Source organism: Daucus carota, chromosome 1 (genome assembly GCF_001625215.2).
Source record: "Daucus carota subsp. sativus chromosome 1, DH1 v3.0, whole genome shotgun sequence".
Classification (NCBI taxonomy): domain Eukaryota; kingdom Viridiplantae; phylum Streptophyta; class Magnoliopsida; order Apiales; family Apiaceae; genus Daucus; species Daucus carota.
In genome coordinates, this window is record NC_030381.2 from 37,883,278 (window position 1) to 37,910,888 (window position 27,611).

Below are 27,611 nucleotides of genomic sequence, written 5' to 3' on the forward strand. Positions count from 1 at the left end.
TTTGTTGGATGGGCCCCTTTTTCTACTTCATCTAGTTTTATTAGTATTTTTTTATTTCATCACTAAAATAACACTTCCTTTCACATTATTAATGTTTTATATATATCTAAAGGTTTCCTAATGTTTTTAAAATCTGGAGAGACATTGATCTTGATAAATTTAGTTATAAGAAATTTTGATTTTTCCTTTTTGCAACTCAAGTTAACAATAATTTGTAACAAGCCCTTGTTTTTTGGGCGAAAAGCTGAAATAATATTTGTTTTTTATGCTAAGCAAGGCCTACCTAAGAAAGTTATATACTCTATGTAATATAATATATTGAATATTTGAAAAATAGGAACAAAGGTTATGCATGAGAAAAATGAGCAGCAAGGGACAAATGCTAGAGTGACAGGCCCGAGACGTCCGAACTCGTCTCGTTCGTGCCACGCGTCTTCATGCAACGGTCGTCTCTGTGTCTCTGTGACGACTCTGTAGTCACAGAACTCACTCGTCTCAGAACTCACTCGTCTCGCTTCGCCCGTCTCGCCAGCTGCACTGCAGAGAAAAAAAATCACGACTCGTCCAACTCGCCAAACTCGCGAGTTGGACACGAGTTTAATATTTCAAATTCGCCTCGGCTCGTCTCGTCTCGCTAGCCTTACACGAGACGTCCGCGAGTTCACTTTTCATCAACTCGTCTCGCCTCCGACTCGTCTCGTCTCGTCACGGGACGCCCGTATGGCCACCACTAGTTGTAGATGGAGTAATGTGGTTACTGGTACAACTGTTGATGTAAGTGTGGTGATGGAGTGAGGGTACGGACAGAACAGGGTCATTGATTCGCACGTCCAACTGAATGTGTGCACGTGTACGTGTCGATCTATCCGACTTACGCGACCAATTTACTGAGGCAATGGATCATTAAGTTATTAACCACACTTCCATTTCATTCAGCTGTATACCTTTTCTTTTCATTACTCAGTACATGTTTTAACATTCTTATAAAATACACTCCGAAGTATACGGTTGTTAAGCAGAATTCGACGTAGGGGTATAGAATAGATCGATATAATAGTCTTTTTTTTTTTTTTAAAACAATCGAACTTGCATTACTTAACTCTCCTCCATAATTAGATTACAAATAAAATCTGGAGCAGTATTATACCACTCCATAGGATCTGGCACAGAATAAGTAGCTTGAGCTAACAAATGTGCTACCTTATTCGCAGATCTTTTAGTAAAAACAACTAACACTTCCTCAAAGTGTTTAAGAATTTCCACACAATCTTCAACAATTGTATGAAAAATGGAATTTCCCTTGTCTCCATGAATAACATCAACCAATATCTTGGTGTCCGTCTCGAAAATGCACTTCGTGTTTCTCCATTGCCTGATCCAAAGTAATGCTTCTCTGAGACGTCTGGCTTCCCCTTCCTTTGCTTGCATTCTGCCTCTAATCTGACAAGTACGTGCACGCATAAAACATCCATTCTCATCCTGAACTACACATCCCGCTCCAATGAAGTCATAATCAACTTGACAAGAGGCGTCAATGTTGATTTCAATCCACCCTGGTGGCGGTTTGCACCACTGCTGCATCCGGGGTTGTCTGTTGCTCGTAGAAACATCCTCCTGAGCTCTTTTCCATTCCTGGAATAAGTTTACAGCCATGGCATTAACCCCAAAAGCCGACATGGCTTTTCTCTCCCATACCCAATTATTTCGCCGTACCCATAAACTCCAACACAGTAAACCAATTTGAGCACACTGCTGCTTAGTACTAGTTTGAAAAGCTTGCTTAAGAATTTGCAGCACATTCCCTCCTTCACTATCTGGAACCACTCTTTGTAATCCCACCATATTCCACAACTCTTTTGCAAAACAACATGTGAATAATACATGAGCTGCATCCTCATTATACTCATGGCACCATGAACATGATTGCATCACCGCTACATTTTTAATAGCCAGTGCTGTTGTCGTGGGTAATACATTTGAACAAGCACGCCATATAAAATTCAACATTTTACCTGGTAATTTAATTCCCCACAACGTCTTCCAAAATGTCCTATTCTCACAAATCTGTTCCCCTCGAATTTGTCTGTAACAGCTTCTAACAGTAAACTCTCCTTTCTCATCACAAATCCAATACCAAGCATCATGTCCAGTAAAACGACTAGATAAAGGTATTTGTTGAATCAAAAGCCTATCTCTCTCATTAAACATATCCTCCTGAATATCATCATCCCAACTCCTACTCCCAGTTATCATCAATCCATGCACTGTGGTATTCGCCAATTCCTGTTGCATATCAGTAGTAACATACCCATCAACACGACACGGCAACCAAGGAATTTGCCAGACCCGAGTGTCCTTTCCATCAACTATTTTCCTTCTACTCCCATGCTTCATACTATCTTGTACAGCCATGATGCTTCTCCATGTATAACTTGGATTATTTCCCAGGTTAGCATTTAGAAAATCACTATTCGCATAGATACTGGCCTTCATTATGGCAGTCACTAATGGGTTCGAGTTATTCATTATTCTCTATGCTTGTTTAGCAAGCATAGCCATATTGAACTCCCTCAATTTCCTGAACCCCAAACCTCCTCTTTCTTTCACATCACACAATCTACTCCACGACATCCATTTAATACCACTTCCATTATTTCCTCCTCCCCACCAGTATGAGTTCATTTTTTTTCTCAATATAAAATCACAAATTTGCGATGGGATTAAAAAAAGTTGCATCCAAAAATTAGGCACCGCTTGTGCAGCACCTTTAAGCAAAGTAATTTTACCTGCCTTAGATATATTCTGCATCCTCCATGTCTGTAACTTTTGTTCAACTATGTCCACCACAAAATTAAATACCGTCTTTTTCCTCCTCCCTATATACATTGGCATTCCGAGATATCTTCCCGGACACTCACTCTCAGACACCTGTAGTTGTGAACATACCTCTCTGCGATCTTCCTCTTTCGTATTTGAAGAAAATTTAATAGCTGATTTATTAAGATTAATCACCTGTCCTGAAATATCAGCATATCTATCCAATATCCGTTTCATTACATTAGCTTCAGCCATTGTCGCCCTGAAGAAGAAAAAGCAGTCGTCAGCAAATAATAAGTGAGAGATAATCGGTGCTCCCCTTGCTATACGACAACCATGTAACAGCCCATTCATCTCATTCCTCCGAATTATTGCACTGAGACCCTCAGCACACATAATATAAATGTATGGCGATATAGGGTCCCCTTGACGCACTCCCCGCCCCGACATCACACACCCAAATTCCTCGCCATTATGTATAAAGCTATATGAGACAGAACTAATAAAGTACATACTTCTGTTAATCCAAACTTGGTGAAACCCAAATTTCTCCATCATATTACGAATAAAACCCCATTCTAGTCTGTCATATGCTTTAGATACATCGACCTTTAACCCTGCAACTCCCAAATTTTCTTGAGTATGCCGCTTCATGTAGTGGTTAATTTCAAATGCAATTAAAGCGTTATCGGTAAGCAAGCGTCCCTCTATAAATGCACTTTGAATATCGGATATGGTTGATCCCAAGCAACGTTTCAATCTATTAGCTAGGACCTTAGATAAAATTCTTACCAGTACATTACATAGAGAGATTGGCCGTAGATCACCCATAGTTTCAGGTGTTTTAACCTTGGGAATCAAACACACGAATGATTTATTCACTTCCTCAGGTAATACTCCCGTCTGCATGAACTCACGACAGAACTTTACCACATCACCTTCAATGACACTCTAAAAGGCTTGATAAAAAGCGGGATTAAAGCCATCAAGACCGGATGCTTTATCCGGATGCATAGAAAACACAACATCCTTTACTTCTGCAACTGTTACTTCTGTGTGCAGCTCCGCATTTTCAACATCTGAAACCTGTTTAACCACCTCCCTATTTGACAGCTTTCCTTGCAAATTCGACGATGTGAACAATCGTGAAAAGTAATCTTCCACAACACCCTGAATTTCGCCTTTTGTTTCCTGCCAAACACCATTTGCATCCTTAATTCTGTCCACTCTATTATTCTTTCGTCTATTTGATGCATACCGATGAAAAAATCTTGTATTCTTATCCCCCTCTTGGAGCCAGAATTGCTTAGAACGCTGCTTCCAATATACCTCCTGTTTATCAAGCAAAGACAAGTATTCCCACCTTGTTGCATTATATTGTTGAATACCTTGACAATCTCGACGTGACCTCAGCTTTTTCAGCATTAACCGACATTGCTGAATCTTTACCTTGTATTCATTACTTAAGCCTCCTCCCCATTGTTGTAATTTTTCAGCGCACAATCGAATTTTACCTGTAATATCCATACCTCCAGCTAGCTCCCAGCCATTCCTCACTACATTTACACACTCCTTCTCACGAAGCCAAATATTCTCAAATCTAAACCGATATCCTTTAGGCTCGTACGCCTTTTTATTCAACTGTAAGAACAGTGGTAGGTGATCTGACATGGATACCTCAATCACTTGCATCTCTGCCAACGGAAACAGACTTTGCCACCTATGATTAGCAAACCCTCTATCCAACCGCTCTTGAATCCAGTTAGGTTGTCCCCTCGACTTTTCCCAAGTATATTTCTCCCCCACAAATCCTAAATCCCTGAGCCCACAATCATTGACAGTAGACATGAAACCCATTAACAAATTACTTGGATGTTCTCTACCTCCCCTCTTTTCATCTCTAAACATCATATCATTGAAGTTTCCTAGAATATATGATCTACCAATGGGGATGCTCTCAGAAAGAATTATACAGGGTATAGGAAATTTTGTGGGGGATTATATTTCATATTAAATGAATATAACAAGTTTAAATCTTATAAATTTATTATTAAACATGTTTATATATTGATAAATATTTTGTTATTTAATTAAATTTTATTAAATAAAAATACAGGGGTGAAACAAAACATAATTATTTGAAACATATTCACCATTTTTCTTGTTTAGAAGAAATAAAAATATCTGATTTCACAACATCTCGAATCAAATGATCACTAAAATAAAAATTATATATAAATGAGCACATATGTAACAGTATATATGGGAAATTTCACATTATTTGACATCCATTGTAAGGTGTATATAAAATATCATTTCGTAATTTGTTTATTTAAAAGAAATTAAAATAATTTTTAAAATAGTATTTTGTAAAAAAAAAATCTAAAGTACATGTCAAATGCTTTGTTTTCAAGATAACCCACGAGAAGCCGGAGTATAATTTTTTAAAATATTATTATATTTGTCGAAGGTTATCGAAAATATAGAATTTGACTTTACAAATTGAATTAAAATGTATGCTCGAGGACGTTTTTTCCTATATAAAATATGCGAATAATAGTCGGTTTTTTCGAAAATGTATGTAGACAACCTCCGATCCAACACACAACTACACAAAATCAAGACAACAAAACCCAGAAAAGGAAATTAAAAAAAAATGGTTTCTCTGCGCTTCCCATTCTCGTTTTCTCAGTCACGCCCACCTAACTCCCCTGCCACCTCTCGTTTCCGCAACGCCACCGTCTGCTCCGCCGCCGTAGCCGCCGGAGTTGGCGCTATCGCTGCCGGAGTTTCCCTCTCACAGAATAACACAAGCCCATTTATGCAGAACACACTAGAGTTCTTGATAAATAAATTCACACTCAATTACAATGATCCCATTTGGGGCTCACTTTCTTTGGCTGCTGCGAAGGCAGACATTACTGAATCGAAGACTGGTGTTTCGTTTCCGGCAGTTTTGAAGGATTCTCAGCAGCTTCTTGGAGTTGGGCTGAGGAAAAAGAGTGTCATGGGTTTGAAGAGCATCAATGTTTATGCTTTTGGTACATTGCTGATCTTAATATGTGTGTATGTGTGTTTTGACTGTTTTCTCTATTTTAGAGGGACTCGAACTCGAGACCCGTTGTAACTAAGCTCTAAGAGCAAGTTCAATAGCTTACCTATCCTATTACTTATAAATAATAAATAATATAAAACAATGAGTGCTGGTATGTTTTAATGATTTAAGTAATCTATTTTTAGTGTCAACTCCAATAGTAATCCCTATATTTGTTCTCCTAAGATTATTTTAATAATAAATTTGAGAGAGAAGGGGAAAAGGAGAGAATAGACAAAGAAAGAAGGAGAGAGATGATTATTTTATTCATAAATATTAAATAGGTAATGGCTAGGGGTTACTTATAAATAGGTAATGGCTAGGAGAATTAAGGTTGTGCTAGTGATTTAGGATAACACTAGGATAGTGTTGGAGTGCATTTTTTTGACACATTACCTAAATGTGAGTTTAAGACATCATATTGGTAACCTATTGGACTTGCTCTAATACCATGATAACTTAGTAATTCTCATGACCCTCCACGACACGTGGACGACTAAGCTGTGATACCATGTTAAGTTACTAATTCCCGGGATCCTCCACGTATGGTGGAATGGGTCATATTAGTTTTCAACATCAACTCTCACTCGAAAGCCCATTTATGGGTTGAAGAGTGAATCGCGTTTGCTGGTCAATTCAAATTGGGTATCACACAAGGTAGTACATTGATAGGGCAACTCTTTGTTTGCTAATTCAATATACAGAAACACTCCTTCCCCAGGCAGGATGCGCCTACATATATTTCGAAGATTTACTCTGTGAGCGGTATACATATTGTAGTTTTTTTTATAGGCATCGGTCATTCTATTATTTATTTAATTGTTGGTTTTGAGAAGTCCTGACAAGCTACTCTTAAGTTTAGGGCCTAGGCTTGTAATGTCATTTATAATATGACCCTTACCAATTTGAGTATTTTAAGTTGTTGCATCTACTATGTTAGTGAGGAATTTGTTGCTACTTGCTAGTGGTGAAGCTCTTCTTTATGCTAGAATTTCTTTAATGACAAACATACAGTCTTTTGCGATTATGTCTTCTTATTAAAATGTGGAGCGATTCAAGGACCTTCATGTAGTTTTATCTTAATTTTTTATTATGGGTACAATATTCTTTAGACTGGTTGGTGATTATTGATGAGCACTGCCATGAACACGCAACTAATTAGCTTGGAGTTTTTTCTACTAGAACAAGAAATTTTAATCTTAGAAGCATCAATTATGGCTGATAATGATATTACTTCTCCTACAATTACAAAATAAGGGCATAACTCATACTCGACTTGGTTTATATGCTTACCTGTATTAGGTTAATATATATATATAAATACATTATACATGATTTTGTATAAACTATTTTTTTATTAACCTAATATATGATAGTATAGATCACACTAGCATATAAGAGTAATATACAAATTCATATTATGTAGTGACCTTGTTTTAAGGATGAGTTGCAGGGGATTTGGTTAAATTTAATGCTACGTCGGAAACTGTGAAGGATGAAATTGTTAGATCTGTAATAGATTCTTTATACAGAGGTATATAATGTCATGTTGTCACCATTGCTGCCATGATTTGAGGTGATAAAGAAAAAAAATGATAAGTTATAATGATCAAAAACAGCTGATAAAAGGGGTCTTAAGTTTGTCAATAGCTTGTATGGTTTTAATAGTACCAGAGAGAATATACCGATGCGAGGTGGCATGATATAACTTAGGAGCACGTAGAAAATAGAATTACATAAAATTAACACCAAACAAAGTAAATGTTGTTAAATAAAGTATCCAAAAATGAAAAGAAAAAGAAAACGTAATGCAGCTTGTTAAGTGCCCTTGGACAATTATCTCTGATAATACTCTATGGTTTCCCCTAATGTTTATATGAATTAAAATTGAAGTTGTGTTTAAAGTGCTGACACAGAACTATGACATTATTATTATATAGGTGTATATGCTGATGAAAGTGATGTAAAGAAATGTCTGGCTGAGAAATATGGAAGCCTATCTGTTTCCCAGTTGAAGGAAAAGGACGTCAACGAAGATCTAATGGAAAGTGATGTATGCATGACTGTTAGGCTTCAAATTGTCTATGGTAGATTAAGCATCCGTTCTGTTCGTAATGCTTTTGAAGAATCTGTTGGTGATAGATTACAGAAGTTTGGAGGATCAGATAACAAAGAGCTGCTTCAAAGGTTGTCTTTTAAATTCTTTATTTTTAATTTATAAACACCATACCCAGTTACAGAATAGTTTCTGTAGAATGTTCCAAAACAAACTTCAATAAGACCTACACATATAGCCTTTAGTATTTTTTATCTTTCTAGTTTTCTTTGTCGTGAGAGCTTTTGATATATCTGGGTGAGTAATTTGCATCCTTAATTAAATATTCAACAGAATGTATATTTTTACTGGTATAAGGCCTTTACTCCTTGTGAAAAAATGGAAATTGTAACTAATCCTAAATTTACTTATTATTGCAGCTTCACCTCCCAATTTAAAGATGACATTAAGATTCCTCGGGGATCCACCATAGATCTCTCAAAGGAACGAGGTTATGTACTCCGGACAAAAAGTAAGATGAGTTATTACTTTCTAGTCTCCTTGCAGATTTCAGATCATTTTAATATTCTTGTTCTTGTTGTGTTACCATCAAAATCACCTTTAAAAAGTCAATACATCAATTGGTGTCTTGGCTGTGTTAATGAATCTCATTTTGAGTCATGTTTATGCCTAGCAGACCAAAGAAAACAATAAAAACTACTTAGGGGTCGTTTGGGTGGGGTGTTTTGGAATTAGGTATGGGTTTCGTTGGAATTCATTCATTCCAAACTCAATCCTGGTGTTTAGTTGAAAAAAATAAATTTTGAAATCCATACCTCAAACCCCCAAAGTATGAGTTTTTGATAACCAAGAGGGTAGGTGGGTATGAGAGCGGGTATGAGAATGAACTTTATTTGTTTATTTCTCATATTCTTATCTCTGTTTAAACAATTAAATATAGATGTTTAATACAAAATAAAATCAATGATGCAAAAATATATTTTAATAATAATTTTATTAATTTTTTTAATTAATTTAAATAAATAACTTAATTATTTTTTTAATTGAATATATTGATCCCAGTGCTCAACCAAACACATGATATCACTTTCGAACCAAACTACCCCTCATAACAACTCCATACCACCTTAACCCGATTCCTCATTCCAACCTCATATCACTTTCGAACCAAACTACCCCTTAGAACAACTTGGCGTTTAATCTTTTGACATCCGTGCCTTTTTTTCTGACGGAAGCCTATGAGCTTAACCCCTGCTAGCTAAGATTAAGGGAATAAGGTCGCCACTCACCAGGTTAATTGTTGTTGCTACAGAAAGATACTAAACTTGGAGGCCAAAAATACCTCAACACTTTTCTGTGACTACTATTGAAGTTTAAATGCTCTGATATTGCATTAAGGGTTGAGCATGAGTTATACTATACACTGTTCCACTTTTAAGGAAAAGTTAGTTACTCCATGTTTTTACAGCAGATAGTTTTATTAACTTGTTACCAGTTGCAATCTTTAGTATTTAATATTTCCATATAGCAACATATTATATATATTGTTCAGAATGGGGACTGCAGAATTGGGGGGAGAGGGGATTGATTTGTCCCCAGACCTTGCTTCCAAGAGGGAATCACTAAGTATGTTTAGTTTGATTGGTTTAAAGAGGTTTATTAGGCTTGTACATGTATAGATGCTAAACAAACAATCGTAATAAAGCTGCAAAAATGCAAAACAGGCCTTTTAAAGTTAACATTTGAAGTTGGATACAGGGATCAATTGAATAATGCAGTAATTTTTGGAGTATTTTTTGGTTCAAAGTTTTCGGTTGATTGGAAACTAAAGTTAAAAGTTCTATATGCTTTTAATTACGACATATGAGATACGCGCTTATTATATGTTTGTTATATTTTGGGATATTCTCTATGGTACCACTATACGGTTGGCTTTTATCAATGGCACCATCACACATTTGACTTCTATGTGTGGTAAACCTCTACATTTGGTTCTTGTCATATAATATCTTCATGTTATGTAAAATTTTATAGAATTGATTTAAGACCGTAAAACAAATTGTATATCTGAAATCTTTATGAAAAAAAATACATGAAATAGGCCTTTGAATCATGTAAACGGAGTTAAAATGAGTGAGATATATTAAAAAGCCATAACCGAACTTTGATCACTTATAACTCAATTCATTTTGGCTCCGGTTTACATGATTTAAGAGTCTATTTCATGTATTTTTTTTACAAAGATTTCAAATATATAATTTGTTTTACAATCTGAAATATGTTACATTTTACTTATATCAGGGTATTAGATGTGAAGAACCAAATGTACAGAGTTACCATAGATAGAAGCAAAAAAAAAGTGATGGAATCATTGTCAAAAGCCAATTGTACAGCAGTACCATATAGAATATCCCTTATATATTTATACAAGGTTCGAGATGGCTCTATATCTTGAGATTATGAAGAGTTATAAAACGTTCTGTTAACTTTCTTTTATGACTGCTATGAATATCAAAGCTGGCAAGAAAACAACCTGTCTTAAATATGCAATCAAATTATCACCCATGACTTACGCCGCAAAGGAGTGCTGCCAGAAATATTAGTATAAGCTAGAGGTCAAGAGTTTAGGTCATTCTGATGTAAAGATGAGTAGCTAGGAGGTAAAGGTTGAAGGATGGGTTAAAGAAACAACAATATTCTTTGTAAGCTAAAGCTGCAAATACATACAAACGTCAAGCTCTCTGTATATACATCTATACTTCCGTAACCAGGTGACGAGAAAATCTAACGTACTCCTCCTACCTTCATTCCCGGATATAATAACTTCTTGAGGTTTTTACTCCAAACAATATGAGCAAATTTATACTGTAAAGTCAAAATGTTTGGTTGTTGCAAAGAAAGACATTTTAGATTTTGATATTATCATATTTTTAGACAATTGCAGATATAAATTATATGAACCATGAAGCATTAAATATTTAGTAATTAATTAAAGAATCAGAAAAGCTCAGTCAACACAACCTTTCTATAAAAGTTCTTAGTTTCTCAAAGTAATCAGTGATGACTAGGTTTTACTCATGTAAGCATTCTGTATGAGAGATTGAATGCTTATATATTCTTATAAGTTACTGATGCTTTTGATAATATGTTCTCTGTAGTTGACGGGAAAGAGGTAGGAAGCATCCAGAGCAAACTCTTGTGCCACTCCATTTTAGATCTGTACATCGGCGATGCTCCATTTGATCAACAAGTCAGGGACAATCTTGAGTCAAACCTGGCCCCTCTTCTAAACGACTAATTACCAACTGAGAATAATTTTGCTGCATCATTACACAGAATGTTGTAGTGCTCGAGTGATAATTTGCTGTCTTATATAAGAACTTTTTTGTAATCTAGATTACTTACAGATACAAGCATGGACCAGCTTATATCCTAAACCTTACAATTAAAGTGACTAACTAGTGCTGAGATAATGATATTTTGGTTGAAAATCCAAGTCTTGGACAGAGTTTTTAGTGTCTATTTGATCCTCACTTTATTTCAGGTATCCGTCATGGCTGGCTTCTCGTTTTTCAGGTATCCATCATGATTCAAAGCAAAAAACCATATTTCGAGTTCATGAACTGTGTATTGCTTTCGAATTCTATGAGTGTGAAATTCATTTTTGAAATTGATAAATATGGTTTAGCTTGGATTTGGATTTTCCTCCTGACCTGTGCTGATTCTGCTAACAAAGCAGAGCAGAGATGAATAGCATAAGCTTGGACTAGTGTAAACTGTAAACCAGTATAGAGTCACAAGGGATGCCATTTGAGTTGAGAACACTCCAAAATTTCACTCGGCTGACCTTGGAGAAAACTGGAAATTCCGGCGACTGCAAATAAAATCAAATATTTTTTCAACTCCAACCTTCAATATCTGGTAATATCTTTCGAGATCTCGAAATTCTGATGTTGCGCACTTTTTTTAAACCAAAGCATGGTTAATAATCAATATATTTTTCTACAAATTTAAATTGGTAGTTAATTAAAAGTTAATTCCATGACATGTTTTGTAACTAGGATATATATTTTATTAGGTGAACTAAGATCAATTAATTGATAAGATGTAGGGAATCGGAACCAATAAGTTAATCTATCGATTAAGAGTTCATCAAAAAAATAAATTTATCGAAGGCCGAAATTTTCTTTTCAAATACAAAAACACCGAAATTTCAGATAATTAATATCCGTGGATATTCAAAAATCCTGTATATATCATATGCTCATACAGTCATACATCTTTCGAATATGAATAAATAAAATTAAAGAGTAGTCAGATTATGTTGAAGAGAAATGACATCGATGTGACTCATCAGGATTCACATGTGAACAGGGTTTAACTTGGTCCGTCGTGATAAAGTATCACCTAAATGTATAAAGCCTGAAGGATATTTGATAGTGCTTTTACTACGAACTACTCCAAAAAAGTGCGTATTTACAACAAATGCCATTGTGTATTCTACGGTTGTGCCAGATGTCGTCTTCAACGTCTTCCACATTTAGCTCCGTTTCAAAACCACCACTTCGTATGTACTCTCTTGCATTTAATGCAGAACGTGCATATTTTGTCCTCTCCGTGTTACCTCTCTCCTTTTCATACCTTCTCTTCCGGTAATTTTTGTCCTCCCGGTTTGCAATCTACGGGTGGTGTATGTATCATTTAAAAAGATCCGGTGTTATAGTTAGGTGTCGCTTTGTGAAGTGATAAATGTATTACTGCTACCGGAACTGATGCTTAAATCAATATGTATACGATGCATTCCTACCTTCAAATTTAAATTTTAATTTTGAAATTCAAAATCCTCTCTCCCTCTTTCTTTCTTTGTCTCTTTTTTATCTTCTCTTTGTTTACTCTTAAATCACATACTAATTTGGGCTGTTTAATTTGTCTCAGGTATAGTGATTAACTATATGTAGATCTTTCGGATATTGATGTCACCACCACCATCTCTCTGATTTTTTGGTTAGTTCTTGATTTCGCTTTTGTTTGCTTATACCACCAACTGTTTGATCTAATGCATCAATGAATTTGGCACTTCTAATTTTGTCTTCTATTTTAATGATTTTCTCTGCATTGTGTCTTTAATTTTAATGATTTTCTTTGTTAATTTGGGTGTGTATGTATATATTAATTTTCCAAACCCAGATGGGATTGATCCAGGTTAGTTTCGTTGATTATAACAAGCTTCATTGTTTTCATATTAAGCGCCTTTATAACACACACACACACACACGAATATATTGCATAGTTTTTAGGATGCATCAATACTTTGAAGCTGCAATTTTATACACATTCAACACTTCATTGATTGACCTTCGTTTAAACCAAAGCTAAATACTTCCCTCATTGATCTATGATCTAAGATGAACTGTTAAAATTGATGTGAGTTTGCAGTTAGTATCACAATCCATATATATATATTTGTCTGATTCAAGTTTAAGGAGTTGATAATAGGAAAGACCCTGCATTCATTTTTGCCTTTCCAGTTTAATTTTGAGGGAAGGTACAATCCTGTTCACATGTCCACCTTTGAATTGACCCTTAAGTTTGTGCTTGGTGGAACTTTGGGTGATCCACTTTAACATGTAGAATTGCAACTTAACTATCCTGTCTGTCTGTGTTTGTAGATATAATGATCTCATCTTCTGATGTGGATTGTTCTCTCTGTTTTATGTTCTGTTTTGATGCAGGGGATTTCCTGCTTGGCTTAAGTTTATCCCTGGAATTTCGTTTAGAACTGAAAATGATCCTTTTAAGGTAAGTTATATAGAGAATCGAATATTCAAGAATATGAAATTCATCACTTTTCTCTTCACTTCTGATTGTTTACTGAAGTTTTTATCATCTTTGTTTAATGATTATTTTATTATTTTATCTTTTACATGATGTCTTAAATTCAAATTTTAGGAATCCATGATGATACCGGAATATTGTTCATCAGCTCTCTGTAGAAATTGAACCTGTACCAGTGTTACATTCTTATATGTACATGATTCCATGTACATGTGCCCACTCTTATAATCACTGTTCTGATATATTTCTACCAGATATTCATTTGTCCCTGTGCGTGTTGCAGGCCTCGAGAAATATTGCTACCAAAGCTGCTCCTCCCAAGGAAAAGAAAGTTGAGGTGATTTGCTTTCTTCAATTTCTGGGTTTTTGACTCTTCTTTTTCACTTTGAGGATTGTTATCTGGAGATGAGTTATTTGAAAGAGCTGCAAGCTACGCACTACTGTCAAATTTGATATACGGGATGAGCTAGACGAAAAGCTTTTCCTGCCTTGGTCTTTCACACTACTTGATTTTGAAGTAAATTTTACACTTTGTTCACTATTATCTTATGATCCTAAAATCCTAATCTTACTTTTCTTTTCTTTTTTCTTCAGCCACAAATAGAAAATGGTGATAAAAGTAAGTAATACATTTATTTATTCTGTTCTTTATTCGTAATATATGTACCGTACTAATTTTCTATACTTTTTGTTTCAGTTATAATGCCTCCCTCAGCTCTTGATCGCCTTGGTTAGTTAATTTTGTAAAAAGACTGTGTTCACTTCGCTTCTCTCCGCTCCAAAGAATAGTGTAATGATCTGCGTATATGTTCTAATCTATCTGTTGAGAACTGCAGCGCCTCTCATATTGATTATCCAATGTTGTTTGAGCTGCGGAATGCGGCTACTGAGCGAGTTTCTCATTGTGGGGTTCTAGATTTTGTTGCGGAAGAAGGCATGGTATATATGCCATGTCCCTGTGCGTGTTGCAGGTCTCGAGTAATTTTGCTACCAAAGCTGCTCCTCCCAAGGAAAAGAAAGTTGATGTTGCTTTCTTCAATTTCTGGGTTTTTGACTCTTCTTTTTCACTTTGAGGATTGTTATCTGGAGATGAGTTATTTGAAAGAGCTGCAAGCTACGCACTACTGTCAAATTTGATACTGTATTTTATAATGGTCTACGGGATGAGCTTGACGAAAAGCTTTTCCTGCCTTGGTCTTTCACACTACTTGATTTTGAAGTAAATTTTACACTTTGTTCACTATTTACCTTATGATCCTAAATTCCACACAATGGACTTTTTGGATATCTCCAATCCAAAAGCCATGTAAGCCAAGCCAACATATACATCTTTTTATCAGTTTTCAACATGTTATTTTCCGTTTACGTCCCATCTATTTCGTTCTGTGAGTCTTGGGAAACGGGATGATTGCAAAATTTTCATTTAGTATGTTTTTGTTCCTTCTATTTTGCAGCTTAGAGACTTCAACACTGAAAAACTTTTCATGCTTAACCACTGGAGAGTGGAGACAGTTCTATGGTAGCCTACAACAATAGAAAGTACTACATAGATATCATTGAGGCAAAGCCTTCAAATGGCACAAGTATCATTGAGACAGACTGTGAGATGGACTTAGTTGCTCCTCTTGATTACAAGGAACCAGGAAAGCCAAAATCTCAACAAACAAAATATACTTTCTTAGTCCCCTCTATTGTTTAGAATCGAGACCAAGGCTTTAGAACACATATTAATACTGCTGCAAAGTATAGTTTCATAAATTATTTTAAATCTTTTTTTCTTCTTTAAAACATTAATGTTTAAATTTTTAGACTCAATGTCATTTTGTTGGTGTGTCTGTCTGCTCCTTCGACCAAGTTCTTGCATACTGTGCAGATATACCAAACATCACACTTCAACTTTACACTCATAGCACACGTTCAATAAATATTTTACTAAGAATAATGATATTTTATTGTAATTAATTTGTACAAAGCAATCTTTAAAAGATGACATTGTTTGTAAAATTTTAAATTTATGTACTAATCTAATTATGAAAAAAATCTAATGTAAAACCAAAAATGATAATTATCATCAAATATGTTAAGTGGATATATGTTATTTTATTATTTGACTTTACTAATTTATTTGCATTAGATTCAATAAAAATATGAATTCACCATTAATAATGTTTCATATATTTGTAAGAATTTTGATCATATCATCATCTGGGTTAATAGTATGTTAATTCAAGTTTGACAATTATAAGATAAGTTTATTAATATACGTCACTCATTAAAATTTAAACATCTATTTCAATTTCAAGTGGTTATGTAATTTTATAAATTTTAACCAAAGATTACGTATATATTAGTTTAAATCTTTTTCAAAAATATCATTTTTGATATAATAAAATTAATTATTAGATTATATATTTTTGTAAATTTTGATATGTTGAAACCATGATAACATTCAAAAAATATATATTTAAAATCGAGGCATGGCCGCTCCACCATGCCGAGGAACATTTATATAATAATTATAAGAGAATAATCAATTTTACACCACAAAAAGTTAATAATTTGTTAATAATATTATCTCATAATGTAAATATTGAAATTTAACATAATTTAATTTATAATATAAATCACTTATGTATATTAAATTATTAAATTATTTTATTTTCATAATTATTATTTTTATCAGATAAATAATTTTAAGTAAGTGATTTAGTATTATTTAATAGATGTACTTTCTTTCTACTGATATATTTTCATAAGTACTAAAATTAGGTTGGTGCTACATACACATCCTAACTTTATTTATGCATTCCATAATCTTAATTTTTTAATTAACTTATTTTTAATTAATAAGAAAATAGAATTAAAGTTTTAAATAAAATTCTGATATGCATACATGAATTAATATATAAATTTATAAATACTTAATATAATAATAATAATTATTATTATAAATTATATTAAAAAAATAAATACATCATATTATATATGTATATATTAAAAAATTAAATACATCATATTATATATGCATACATCAATTTGTTATATTTAAATTAATTATAACATTTATTATAATTAGATCATATTATATATGTATATATATAAGGTATGGCGGCTCGGCCATGCTGAGTAATATTTGTACAATATTATGCTAGAATAATCTCTTTGCTCTATAATTTTTTTGTAAATTATTTATAATATTAACTCATAAATCAATATTAAAATAAACTATATATTTTGAGAGGGGTAGTTGAGAATTACATCATAACTAAATTAATAATAAGAATCACTTATATATATATTAAATTAAAAGATTATCTTATATTAGTAATCATTGTTTTTTTTATCCATGGTAAATAACTTTAAACAAAATTATAAGTATTATTTAGTATATATGCACTTTTTTGTACTAATATATTTTGAATAAGTATTAAATTTAGAATGGTGCTACATGCGCTTCCTGAATTTATGTATGCATTTTTTTTAATCTTATTTTCAATCAAGTTAGTCCTGATTTTTAAGAAAACAAGATAAAATCTAAAATAAAATCTTCATGTGTATAAACAAATTTAGATAAAATATCTAAACAATTAATATGATTATTATAACAGTTTACTGTGTTTATTAAAAATTTATTGTCATTTCGAAGTCCTAAATTAATTCTGTACATATTTTCAAAATCATATTATTTATGCTTCTTCAATATTAATCCAAATAATATATGAAATAAATATTATTGTAATTTAGTGAAATAATGGCGAAAGCTCTTACTATTTAAATTTTTTGAATTTGTCTAAGAAATTTTAAGAACACTAACACTAAGGGGTTCTGGAATCATGTATGAGCTTTGTCCATTCCAAACTCATAACTGTTGTTTGGTTAGGAAAACAAAATCTGAAATCCATATGGGTTTTGATACCCAGTGGGAGGTGGGTATGAGATGCATTTATGTTTTATTTTTTTTGTCTCTATTAAAGTAATGAAATATTAATGTTTAATACAAAATTAAATCAATGATGTAAAAATATAATGCAATAATAATTTTATTAATATTTTTAATTGATATATGTTAAATAACTTACTTTTTTATAAAAATTATATATATTGATTTTAGCACTCAACCAAACAATATGAAATCTCAAACCCATACCAACTTAACCCGATTTCTCATTTCAACCCAATACCATTTCTCGGACCAAACGACCCGTAAAGATGTTACTCCCTCTGTCCTCTCAATTGTTTACATTGGAGGGGGACATGGAGACCAAGACAATGTATAAAAAATGAGTAAAGTTAGATGAAAAGTGGGTAAAGTTGTGGGACCTATCAATATTTAATAATAGATTTGAGATAGTGGAGGAAAGTAGTGAGTGTAATAGTAGTTTTTATTGTTAAATATGAGATCATAGGGGAAGATAGTGGGCGTAATGATGGGAAAAACTTACTATTTATAGTAACGTAAAGAAATGAGAGGCACATCCCAAAATAACAATCGTAAAGAAATGAGAGGGACAGAGGGAGCATGAGTTTAAAACAACCAACACTTTTGTAGTGAATAAAAATACATATTTCATCTCCAATTTCTCCGGATTTTGGGTTAACAAACCCATCATCTGGGTTAACAAGCCTATATGAATCTATAAGAAGAACTCGAAAAACTCAGCCCAAAGTAAATTCATAAACAAAACATTAACATATTATTCTCCGGTACCATTTCAGGCTTCATATCACATTTTTCTTTCGTTTTCTTTTTAAAAAATATTACTAAACACTAAACCATGCATCGCGGGCAAAAATCCTAGTTTAACGTAATATGACAACGGAGGTGACTTGACATTCATATCTGATCTATGCTCGGAAATTTTAAGTTTCTCAGGTAAATATCAGCGGACCTTTTAGATAATCTTAAAAATAAGTGTTTTTTAATTAAAATAAAAAAACAAAATATAAACTAGAAGCAGGTGAATGATTAAAATGTTTGAGAGAAAAGTAAATATCATGAAACAAAATCTAATCCTAATTTTTGATAATTACGTCTCGACTTTATACATAAACAACACTGAATAACTTGTAGTAATTCCACAACAGAGGCCAAACACCAACTATACCTTATCCACCGATGACTTCTTACTGTAGTTATTCAATATGGAATGAAATTCTAAACTATACTATTTTTTTTCTATTTTCTAAATAAATATGTTAATTTAATAATAAAATTCATACGATATCATCAATATACCAATATAAAGGAGAAGTATGGGGCGTATAGGTGACGCCTCTCAGATAGCTTCGTTTTATCTTTCTAATTTTCTGAAATTTACTCATATATAAATTTATTTTATTCTACAAATATTAATTTTGAATCATTAATATAATTTTTATAGGTCGCTGTAACGCGCGGCTTCTCAAATAGTTTACATTAATGATCGAGTCGAACAAACAACCTTAATGATTAAGTCGAACAAACAATAAATTACAATAATTTATTTTCATAAAAAGATAGTTAAACAATTTAGTGAAGATAATATATATATACATAGACACACACAAATATATGCTCCATGTACTCTCTGGTTGAACTATTGGTACCACGTTTATCTATTGTTTAAGAATATTACTAAAAAACAAATATATATATTAAGAAAAAGAATCCGAAAAAACAAATGTTCTGAGGCTGCAAATACGGAGCTGAGAACATTTTCGGTCCTCCCACCGGAACAAGCCCGCTTTTGTGTTTATTATTAGTATCAATCAATATAGTTATATAAAGGAGAAGTGAGGGGCGTGTAGGTGGCGCCTTTCACATCGCTCCGTTCTATTTTTCTAATTTTTTGGAATTTTCGAATGAAAAATATCAAAAATTAGAACTATCTTTTTTAGTTTCGGGTATATTGGAAGCAAGTTTCAGAATCTGATTTTGTTTCAGATTATTTATGGAATATAGCAGCTTGAAAGTAATAGGGGTGTATTGGATTGGGATTTTAAAGCATTTTTTTGCATTCATGAAATCCGAGGGTATTCAATTGAGATTGTTTGAAATCCATTAAAATCTTGAGGTATTCATTTGGGATTTTAAATTATGCTACAAAATCTGGTGGTATTCAGTTGGGATTTTAAATTATGCTTTAAAATCCGATGATATTCGATTGGAATTGTTTAAAATCCATTAAAATCTGATGGTATTCAAATGCTGATGGATTTTTTTTTCATTTCATAAAATGATGGATTTTGCGGCATTCTTCAGTGTATTTTAAGTTTTTTGAAATCCCACCAAAATCAATGGGATTTTGAAGCATTGTACCTAAATCCTATCAACTCTGCGACATTTTATCAAGAATCCGCACAAAATCAAAATCCCATACAATCCATTAAAATCCATAGACTAAAAACAATCCATTAAATTCCCAATCGAATACACCCCTATCTGATTTTGTTTCAGATTATTTAATTAAGGGAAAGAGTAGCACACAAGTCTCTCTGCACCTATAAATACCCCTATTGGTTGTAGTGTTTTGGATCATCTAAACACAACTTAATTTCTCTCAATACCACAACCCTACCTCTCTCTGATGATAGTTCTCTTGCTATTTCTTACTCGGTAGTGCCATTCTTCTGCAACGATAAGTGAAGGCTGAATAAAGGTTGTTGCAAGCAAATGTAGTTATAGATCGCTATGTGGGAGTCGACAAATCCAAATACAGGAGAAGAATATAGTCTTGACATGATATTGATGAATGATATCAATAAATTAACTATTAGTGATGTATGTTTGTTGATTATTTTTTTATAATATATATTTTGTTCACCGGACATGTTTGTTGTTGTTAATTTTTATATTATTACTTTGTATAAAGGAAAATATTATTCATGCATTATCTGTTTGCTCTGTTCAAGAAATTTTTAAGTGACGGCTGTTTATAGAGTATTAAAAAATAAAGGTTGTTCCACGCAAGGGTAGTTATAGACCGTTATCTCACGAATTCAAGTTAGATGTTTTTGTGCACACTCAATCCAAAAAAATTGGAGAAGGTGACAATGTAAGAACACGATTACTTTTCAAAAAAAAAAAACACAAATAAAATTAAGATTCGCCGTGCTTTAAATTGTTAATTACGTGTAAAAATTTATTTTCTTTTTTTCGCCATGAATTATAGTCCAATTTTGCAATCTTATATATTGTTATTACATTATGATTCTTATAATATAAAATTTATTTTATCCTACAAATATTAATTTTAATCATTAATATACTTTTTATAAACAGTCACAAAATTATTGCACTCTACAAATATTAACATTGAATCATTAATATAATTTTTATAGGCCGCCGTAACGCGCGGCTTCTCAGCTAGTTATATTAAATTTAAAATTTTAAAAATGATATTAAAGAAGGAAATGAAAACTTCATGATTAAAAAAAATTCTCCGTAAGAAATAAAATGAGCATCTTAGTAACCTTTTCAGAAGATGGTTAAGATACGACTTAGAGCCATTTTCTGTTATATTTTTTTTAATTATAACTTAAAATATCATAATTATTTATATTTGAGATATTCTCAGTACATCTAAAATTCACAACCATTCTATGAGTAAATATAAATTTATTTCAAATGACAATTTATCTTTTTGCAACATATGAAAGAGAAAATATATTTATATAAAATAGAACATAAAGAATATTCAATGTTTATCAAGACAAATATAACAAGAATTGTTCATTCCTTATTGCTAGTTCTTTGATTGTTCTTGCTTTTTCATTGATTTTCTTAATAAATCTCCTTCTTGGGGAAAGTTTTATTAGATATATCATCGAAATTTTCGATTTTCGTTCTTATTCCAGAGGTCTTTTTGGATTTGTGGGTGGATCGATTATCTCTCAAGCGTCGTAGTGTAGATCTAATTGTTTTAGTTTGTTTTGATTATAGTTGATTTCTCTCCCTGGTGAGAGTGTGTGATTTTTCTCTACTTTTATGAGAGTGGTTTGGATTCATCGATAAAGTCTTTCGGGAATTGCATTTGTGATTGATAGCTCAAACCGAGTTTTTGGAAAAGATAGTGATCACAGAGTAAGGATCTATACATGTATAATCGTCAATTTCAACATCGTTTATTTGTCTCATCTTGAATAAGAAGACAAGCATATTAATTTTTTCTATATTTGTTCGATTCGATCATTTTTGTAAATGCCGGATGATTATTATTTATTAAATTATCTCTTTTTCTTAAAAAAAACAAGAATTGTGAATAAATATGTCATCCTAGATCACAGAACTCCTCTCGTCGGCTGTCCTCGTACCAAATCTGAAGCTATTTACGAGCGTATTTTGCTTGCAGTAATCCAGATCGGTGTGCTTGGAAGTCAAATTTTTGTAGAGTATCAATGTACTTTATAATTTATTTTACTCCTATCCTCCGAACTAAAATAAAATGTAATGGCCTCTTACTTTCTTACTTCGTAAGCTTGTCGCTCATACCCAAAAATATTTCAGAAAAGAAATATTCTACCTGTTTTTTACATATGTTTTTATTTGTCCTATTTATTCAACATCGACGACCCAAGCGTGCTCAGTACAGCAGGAGATTCTTTGCAAGTATCACTCGCACTTGACAAAAACAAATAAATAATTTAATAATAACATTTTACTACTTTCTCAATTCCATTCAAATGGTTGTGAAATTTAAAAATGAGTAAAATAATAGAATTGATTGATATTTAAGGGAGTCATTTGACTGAAATTGAAAAAATGTTTGATGTTTATATATGATAAATTATTTATAAGTGAAAACGTTTCCCACTATTTTTAAATATTTGCGGCATATGCATTCAAATATATTGACAGTGCAATTAAAATTAATATTTTTAATTTTCTTTTTGTGGTTTAAAATATAAGATTGATATTTTTGTTAAAAAAACTTAAAAATGACAAAAACTAAACCGTCAATATCCTTAAAAATATGCGTTGAAAAATCAAACGTCAAATATTTGAAAATAGAGGAAATAATTTTGAGAAAATGACTATCATATCATATTTTTAAAATGTAGGTGTCCAAAATACCAATTCTCGCTGACTGTGTCCAAAATAACCGGTTGTATACGCATATTTTATATGCGTGTATGATATACCTGCTTTGCTTTATTACTTGCCTTATCTTTACTGTCTTTTTAAGATATACAAATTTACTCACTTCATCTTTCTTTTTCTTTTTTTGACAAAAACTCACTTCATCTTTCTATTTCCTATTATAAAGGATCATCGGAGAACACTATTTGTATGAGTAGGAGTTGAATAGCATTCAAAAGATCTGGATCAGGTTTTGGGTCAAAGTGATTTGGGGTTAATGAAGAAGGGTGTGTGAGATGGAAGTGATGTGGAATTAAGGGGCATATGCATTGTTAAGTTGTGTATACAGGGCTACGCAGTACATCAATGCGTTAACTCACTCTAGTTTGGTTACATACGCATAGTTATTATGCGTGTAGTTGGGGAAGAAAAATGCACATGTACTAGTTCTCTCTCACAACTCCAGAATGCGCATGCAGACATGAAAGCAGAACCCTCACATCTATTGTATGCGGGTGGATACACGCAGTTGGCATATGCGTGTCTCTCTGGTCATTATGGACAACCTTTCCGCAAACAGTTATTCTGGGTAAAGTTTGGAGGAAAAAAGTCATATTGGGCTTTCACCCAATATTTTTTGTTTCATGTGTTTGATTATTATTTTTTTGCTAATTACAATTTATTAATATAATAATATATATTATAAATAATTTTTTAAAACGATCTTTTATATTTTTATATTTTAAAATAATAATAAGTCACTAAAAAAATTAAGATTTTCAACTTCTCATATTACAGCTTAGTGGAGATCATTTACAAGAAAAAAAATTGATTTATAAGTGATTTACACAAACAGTACTGTATATTATGAGACTATACTGTGAGACTATTTGGCTGGGTTTAAAAGGTGATTTATTACTTAAAATAAAGAAGTGATTTTAAATGAAAAGTTGGTTGGGACTTAAAAATTATTAAAAGTGTTTGTGGGTGTTTGGCGAGCGCTTAAAGCCCAACTTCTAGTTTTATAAGTTATTTGAAAGTCTCAAACTCAAAAAAAGCTAAGTTTCCTGGTTTTGATTTATTTTAGGCTTCTCGAACTTCATTTTAAGTACTTTCTTTGATTTGCCAACCGTTCATAGATAAGTGGGAGCCCACTTCTCCTCCAAATAAACTAGAAACTCTGTAGCCAAACACCCGGTATGAATAAACGGTCTGGACTTATAAGTTAAGAATATGGACTTAATAGACTGATCAAATATCATCAATATATAAGTGAGTATAGGTGAGGAACTTAATAATCGTATTTAATTTTTATATCATATAAATTGATTCTTTTAAAAAATTATATAAATTTTTCAACAAAAATTCATCATGAAATCAATTATCCAAACTCACTAGTAGTTGTAGGCTCGTAGGCTAGCTTGTGGCACAGTGCAGTAGTCCTATAACTAAGCCAGGAAAAGAGTGTGAAGTGTAAGATTCCAAGACACGGTAAATTAATTGGTCACAGACTACAAAACAAAGGAGAAAACAATAAACTTTCCACGTGCGTCCAACAAAAACATCTCATGGGAAAGTAAACGGGGTGAAAATTTTTCTTTAACACAAGCAGGTGAAAATGATATGGTACTTCGCACCAGACCATAACACAGAACTCCCCCCTCGATACACGAGCCTGATGCTTTACATACCACACCGCGTGTGTGTATATATAACTACCCCCGCTCTGGCGCCATTAAGCTTCACGCTCTACTCGCTTCCCTCTCTTCTTGCGTGAGATAACAACCTATACTTACATACACTGTTTGTAAGCTCATCAACAGTGCAAGTGCTTTGCTACGCCTTTATTGTTCTATTGTGACCTATCGCTATTTCACGGATATTGTCTCTCTTGCTAGGACCTCACTCTCTTCACTGCTGGTTATAATCTGTATGCACTTCGTCTCTCCCTCGCCCAATCAAATTATAAAGCTATTGTTTATCTCTCTGTTGCTTATTTTGGTTTTCTTGTGTGTGTTAAGTGATGGAGCTGAGCAAGATGACGCTGGAGATCTTCTCGAAGCTGGAGCAGAAATGGCTGTATGAAGGAAAGAAGACGCGCATTCTCAGCATTGACGGCGGGGGAATCACCGGCATTGTCGCCGGCGAGTCTTTGATTCATCTCGAAGAGCAGATCCGCGCGAAGTCCGGCGATTCGAACGCTCGAATCACTGACTTCTTCGACATTATCGCCGGGACTGGAATCGGAGCAGTGTTCGCGACAATGCTGACTGCGGATGACGGTAACGGACGTCCGTTATTCACAGCAACCGACGCCGTGAAATTCGTCACCGAGAAGCATAACTCGCTGTACAAAGCGCAAAGCTCCGGTGTTTTTCACCGGAAGCGCATGTTCTCCGGCGGAAGCATGGAGAAAGTGTTGAAACAAGCGTTGACTAGAGAAGACGGCAAGGTATTGACTCTCAAGGACACGTGTAAGCCTCTCCTCGTGCCCTGCTACGATCTCAACAGCTCGGCGCCTTTCGTCTTCTCCCGCGCCGACGCTTCTAATTCGCCCAGCTACGACTTCGAGCTTTGGAAAGTGTGCCGTGCCACGTCAGCGACTCCTTCGCTGTTCAAGCCGTTCAGCTTGAGCTCAATCGATGCGAAAACTAGTTGCTTAGCTGTTGATGGCGGTTTAGTTATGAACAATCCGACTGCAGCTGCTGTTACTCATGTGTTGCATAACAAGCTTGATTTTCCTTCTGTTAGTTGCGTTGAAGATCTCGTGGTTTTGTCTATTGGTAACGGTCAGTTAACGAGTCCTGCGCAGACTAAACTGCGACGGAATGGTGGATGTGTCGCCGATTCTGTTGTCAACATTGTTCTCGAAGGCGTTTCCGAGACGATTGATCAAATGCTCGGAAACGCCTTCTGCTGGAACCGCACTGATTACATCAGAATTCAGGTTGTTAAACTTAAATAAGTTTAATTATAATCATGATCAATTAACTGAATTCGTTGTAATTTTTTTTAATTTTAACTAACGACGTTTAATTACAGGCGAATGAAGGCAACGGCGGAGTGAGAGGAGTGTTGAAGGAGAGAGGAGTGGAGTCTCTGCCGTTCGGCGGGAAGCGGTTGCTGACGGAGACTAACGGCGAGAGGATCGGAAGCTTTGTGCAAAGGCTGGTTGCTTCAGGGAGGAGTAGTTTGCCACCAAGCCCTTGCAAAGATAACGGTGTTGATGTTTTGGTTAATGGACGTTAGTGTTGTTGCTTGATTGTTGTTTTTTTTCCGTTTATGGTAGTTTTTAACTCTTTTAACCCACTCTGTAAGTTTAGCTTTGTTTAAAGGTCTAGTCTACTGAGTAGTGTACTCATCTGATCAGGTTACTTTTAACTGTTTGTATTCCCCCCAGTTAAACAGTACTTACTCCAATAACACAGTGATCTGATCTATCCAGCAGTTTATCTCTTGTTTTGTTTTGTAATGCTGTTAATTTTACTGATTAAATTGATCGACAAGATTCGAACCCTTAACTTGAGGTCTTTCGTAAGAGGTGTGCGGGAGATACTTATTGACCAAGATGTTGTTTGCTACTCCCTCTGTCCCATTTTAACTGATGTTTGACTTTTTAACACGTATATTGAGATGTAAAAAAATAATGTCTACGCTTAATAAAAAAAATCAATTCTTATATCAAAAAAAAATTTAGATTCTAAACTTTTATTTGATATAAATTTTATAAAGAATAATTATATTTAGATGTGATTTTTTTAACACCTTAAAATACGTGTAAAAAAGTCAAAAGCAGTTAAAATGGGACGGAGGGAGTATATTATAAAATGAGGACAGTATTGAGATCTGAGGGAAGCCTCCATGGGATCTGAAAAGGAAATGGCATAAGTATTGCTTAACTAGATTTACTTAAATTTAATACTAGTGTGTGAGATGTGAAGAATCATATCAGCATATTTAGGCTTGGATATCTACATGAAAGTTGTTGATGTAACTTAAAGAGGATTCCCAGATGTCTTTTGGAATATAGAAGTACAACTCTTCTAGCACCAAGTATCAAAGTTTTATTGATGGAAGAGCAGTGACTGGTGAGACATTTTACTATGGTTTTCATTGTATTGAGTTTCATGCATCTTGGCTTGCCTGCCTTTTCTGGAAGCTACTCCCTTTGATATATTGAAATGGATAGTTTAGAATGTGTGGAATATGATTTAGAGCCTCAGCTGATGAGGTAAATAAATGAGAACATAATTGTCAACATCTTTCTCAAGTTCATGTTTGAGTAACTGATTCAATTATATCACACAAGTATATTCTCACAACTAAGCATCAACAAGGAAACAAAATCAAATCCAGGTGGTTGAAAATTATGGTCCCTACAGTTCTCTGCAATTTATGATCAGTAAATCAAATTTCATTATTCACCTGAAGCTAAGAAATTTGATCATACGACATTCCCCGAACTATAATAACAATGAGAGCGAGTGAAATATCACTGGACCGTAAAACCTCTTTGACCGGTTAGTGTAATCAGCAGCAATCCGCCAATCCACCTGCTTTAAATTCTTTCACTCATAGGCAGGTGAAAATTTACTGGCTTACTGCAAAGTTCTGAGATTTGTGGTCAGGAGGGGTAACTTTATGATTTCTTTGTAATCTTATCCTAATTGGTAGCAGAGTTGGGTAGCAAGAAAAAGTACTGAATGCATACTCTCTATTATCTACTCCCTCCGTCCCCCTCAATTGCTTAC

General features: G+C 33.5%; 4 protein-coding genes and 1 pseudogene across 4 annotated transcripts; 3 read left to right on the forward strand and 2 right to left on the reverse strand.

Moving 5' to 3' along the window:
• Positions 1 to 1,095: 1,095 nt before the first annotated feature.
• Positions 1,096 to 2,526, reverse strand: LOC108222237 (uncharacterized). The gene has a single exon (XM_017396154.1). The coding sequence runs from the start codon at positions 2,524 to 2,526 to the stop codon at positions 1,096 to 1,098; it is 1,431 nt and encodes a 476-aa protein (XP_017251643.1).
• Positions 2,527 to 3,768: 1,242 nt separating this feature from the next.
• On the reverse strand, positions 3,769 to 4,728 carry LOC108222250 (uncharacterized). Its single transcript, XM_017396178.1, has one exon. It carries the CDS (start codon positions 4,726 to 4,728, stop codon positions 3,769 to 3,771), a length of 960 nt encoding a protein of 319 aa, XP_017251667.1.
• A 666-nt stretch (positions 4,729 to 5,394) lies between these two features.
• LOC108212379 (fatty-acid-binding protein 1) lies at positions 5,395 to 11,487 on the forward strand. The gene is made up of 4 exons (XM_017384106.2): positions 5,395 to 5,858; positions 7,852 to 8,098; positions 8,387 to 8,478; positions 11,126 to 11,487. Exons 1-4 carry the CDS (start codon positions 5,474 to 5,476, stop codon positions 11,263 to 11,265), a joined length of 864 nt encoding a protein of 287 aa, XP_017239595.1. The 5' UTR covers positions 5,395 to 5,473; the 3' UTR covers positions 11,266 to 11,487.
• Positions 11,488 to 12,359: 872 nt separating this feature from the next.
• Positions 12,360 to 15,637, forward strand: LOC108222259 (uncharacterized; annotated as a pseudogene).
• An 8,898-nt stretch (positions 15,638 to 24,535) lies between these two features.
• On the forward strand, positions 24,536 to 26,307 carry LOC108212544 (probable inactive patatin-like protein 9). The gene is made up of 3 exons (XM_017384274.2): positions 24,536 to 24,790; positions 24,882 to 25,807; positions 25,903 to 26,307. The coding sequence occupies exons 2-3, from the start codon at positions 24,884 to 24,886 to the stop codon at positions 26,107 to 26,109; spliced, it is 1,131 nt and encodes a 376-aa protein (XP_017239763.1). The 5' UTR covers positions 24,536 to 24,790; positions 24,882 to 24,883; the 3' UTR covers positions 26,110 to 26,307.
• Positions 26,308 to 27,611: the final 1,304 nt, after the last annotated feature.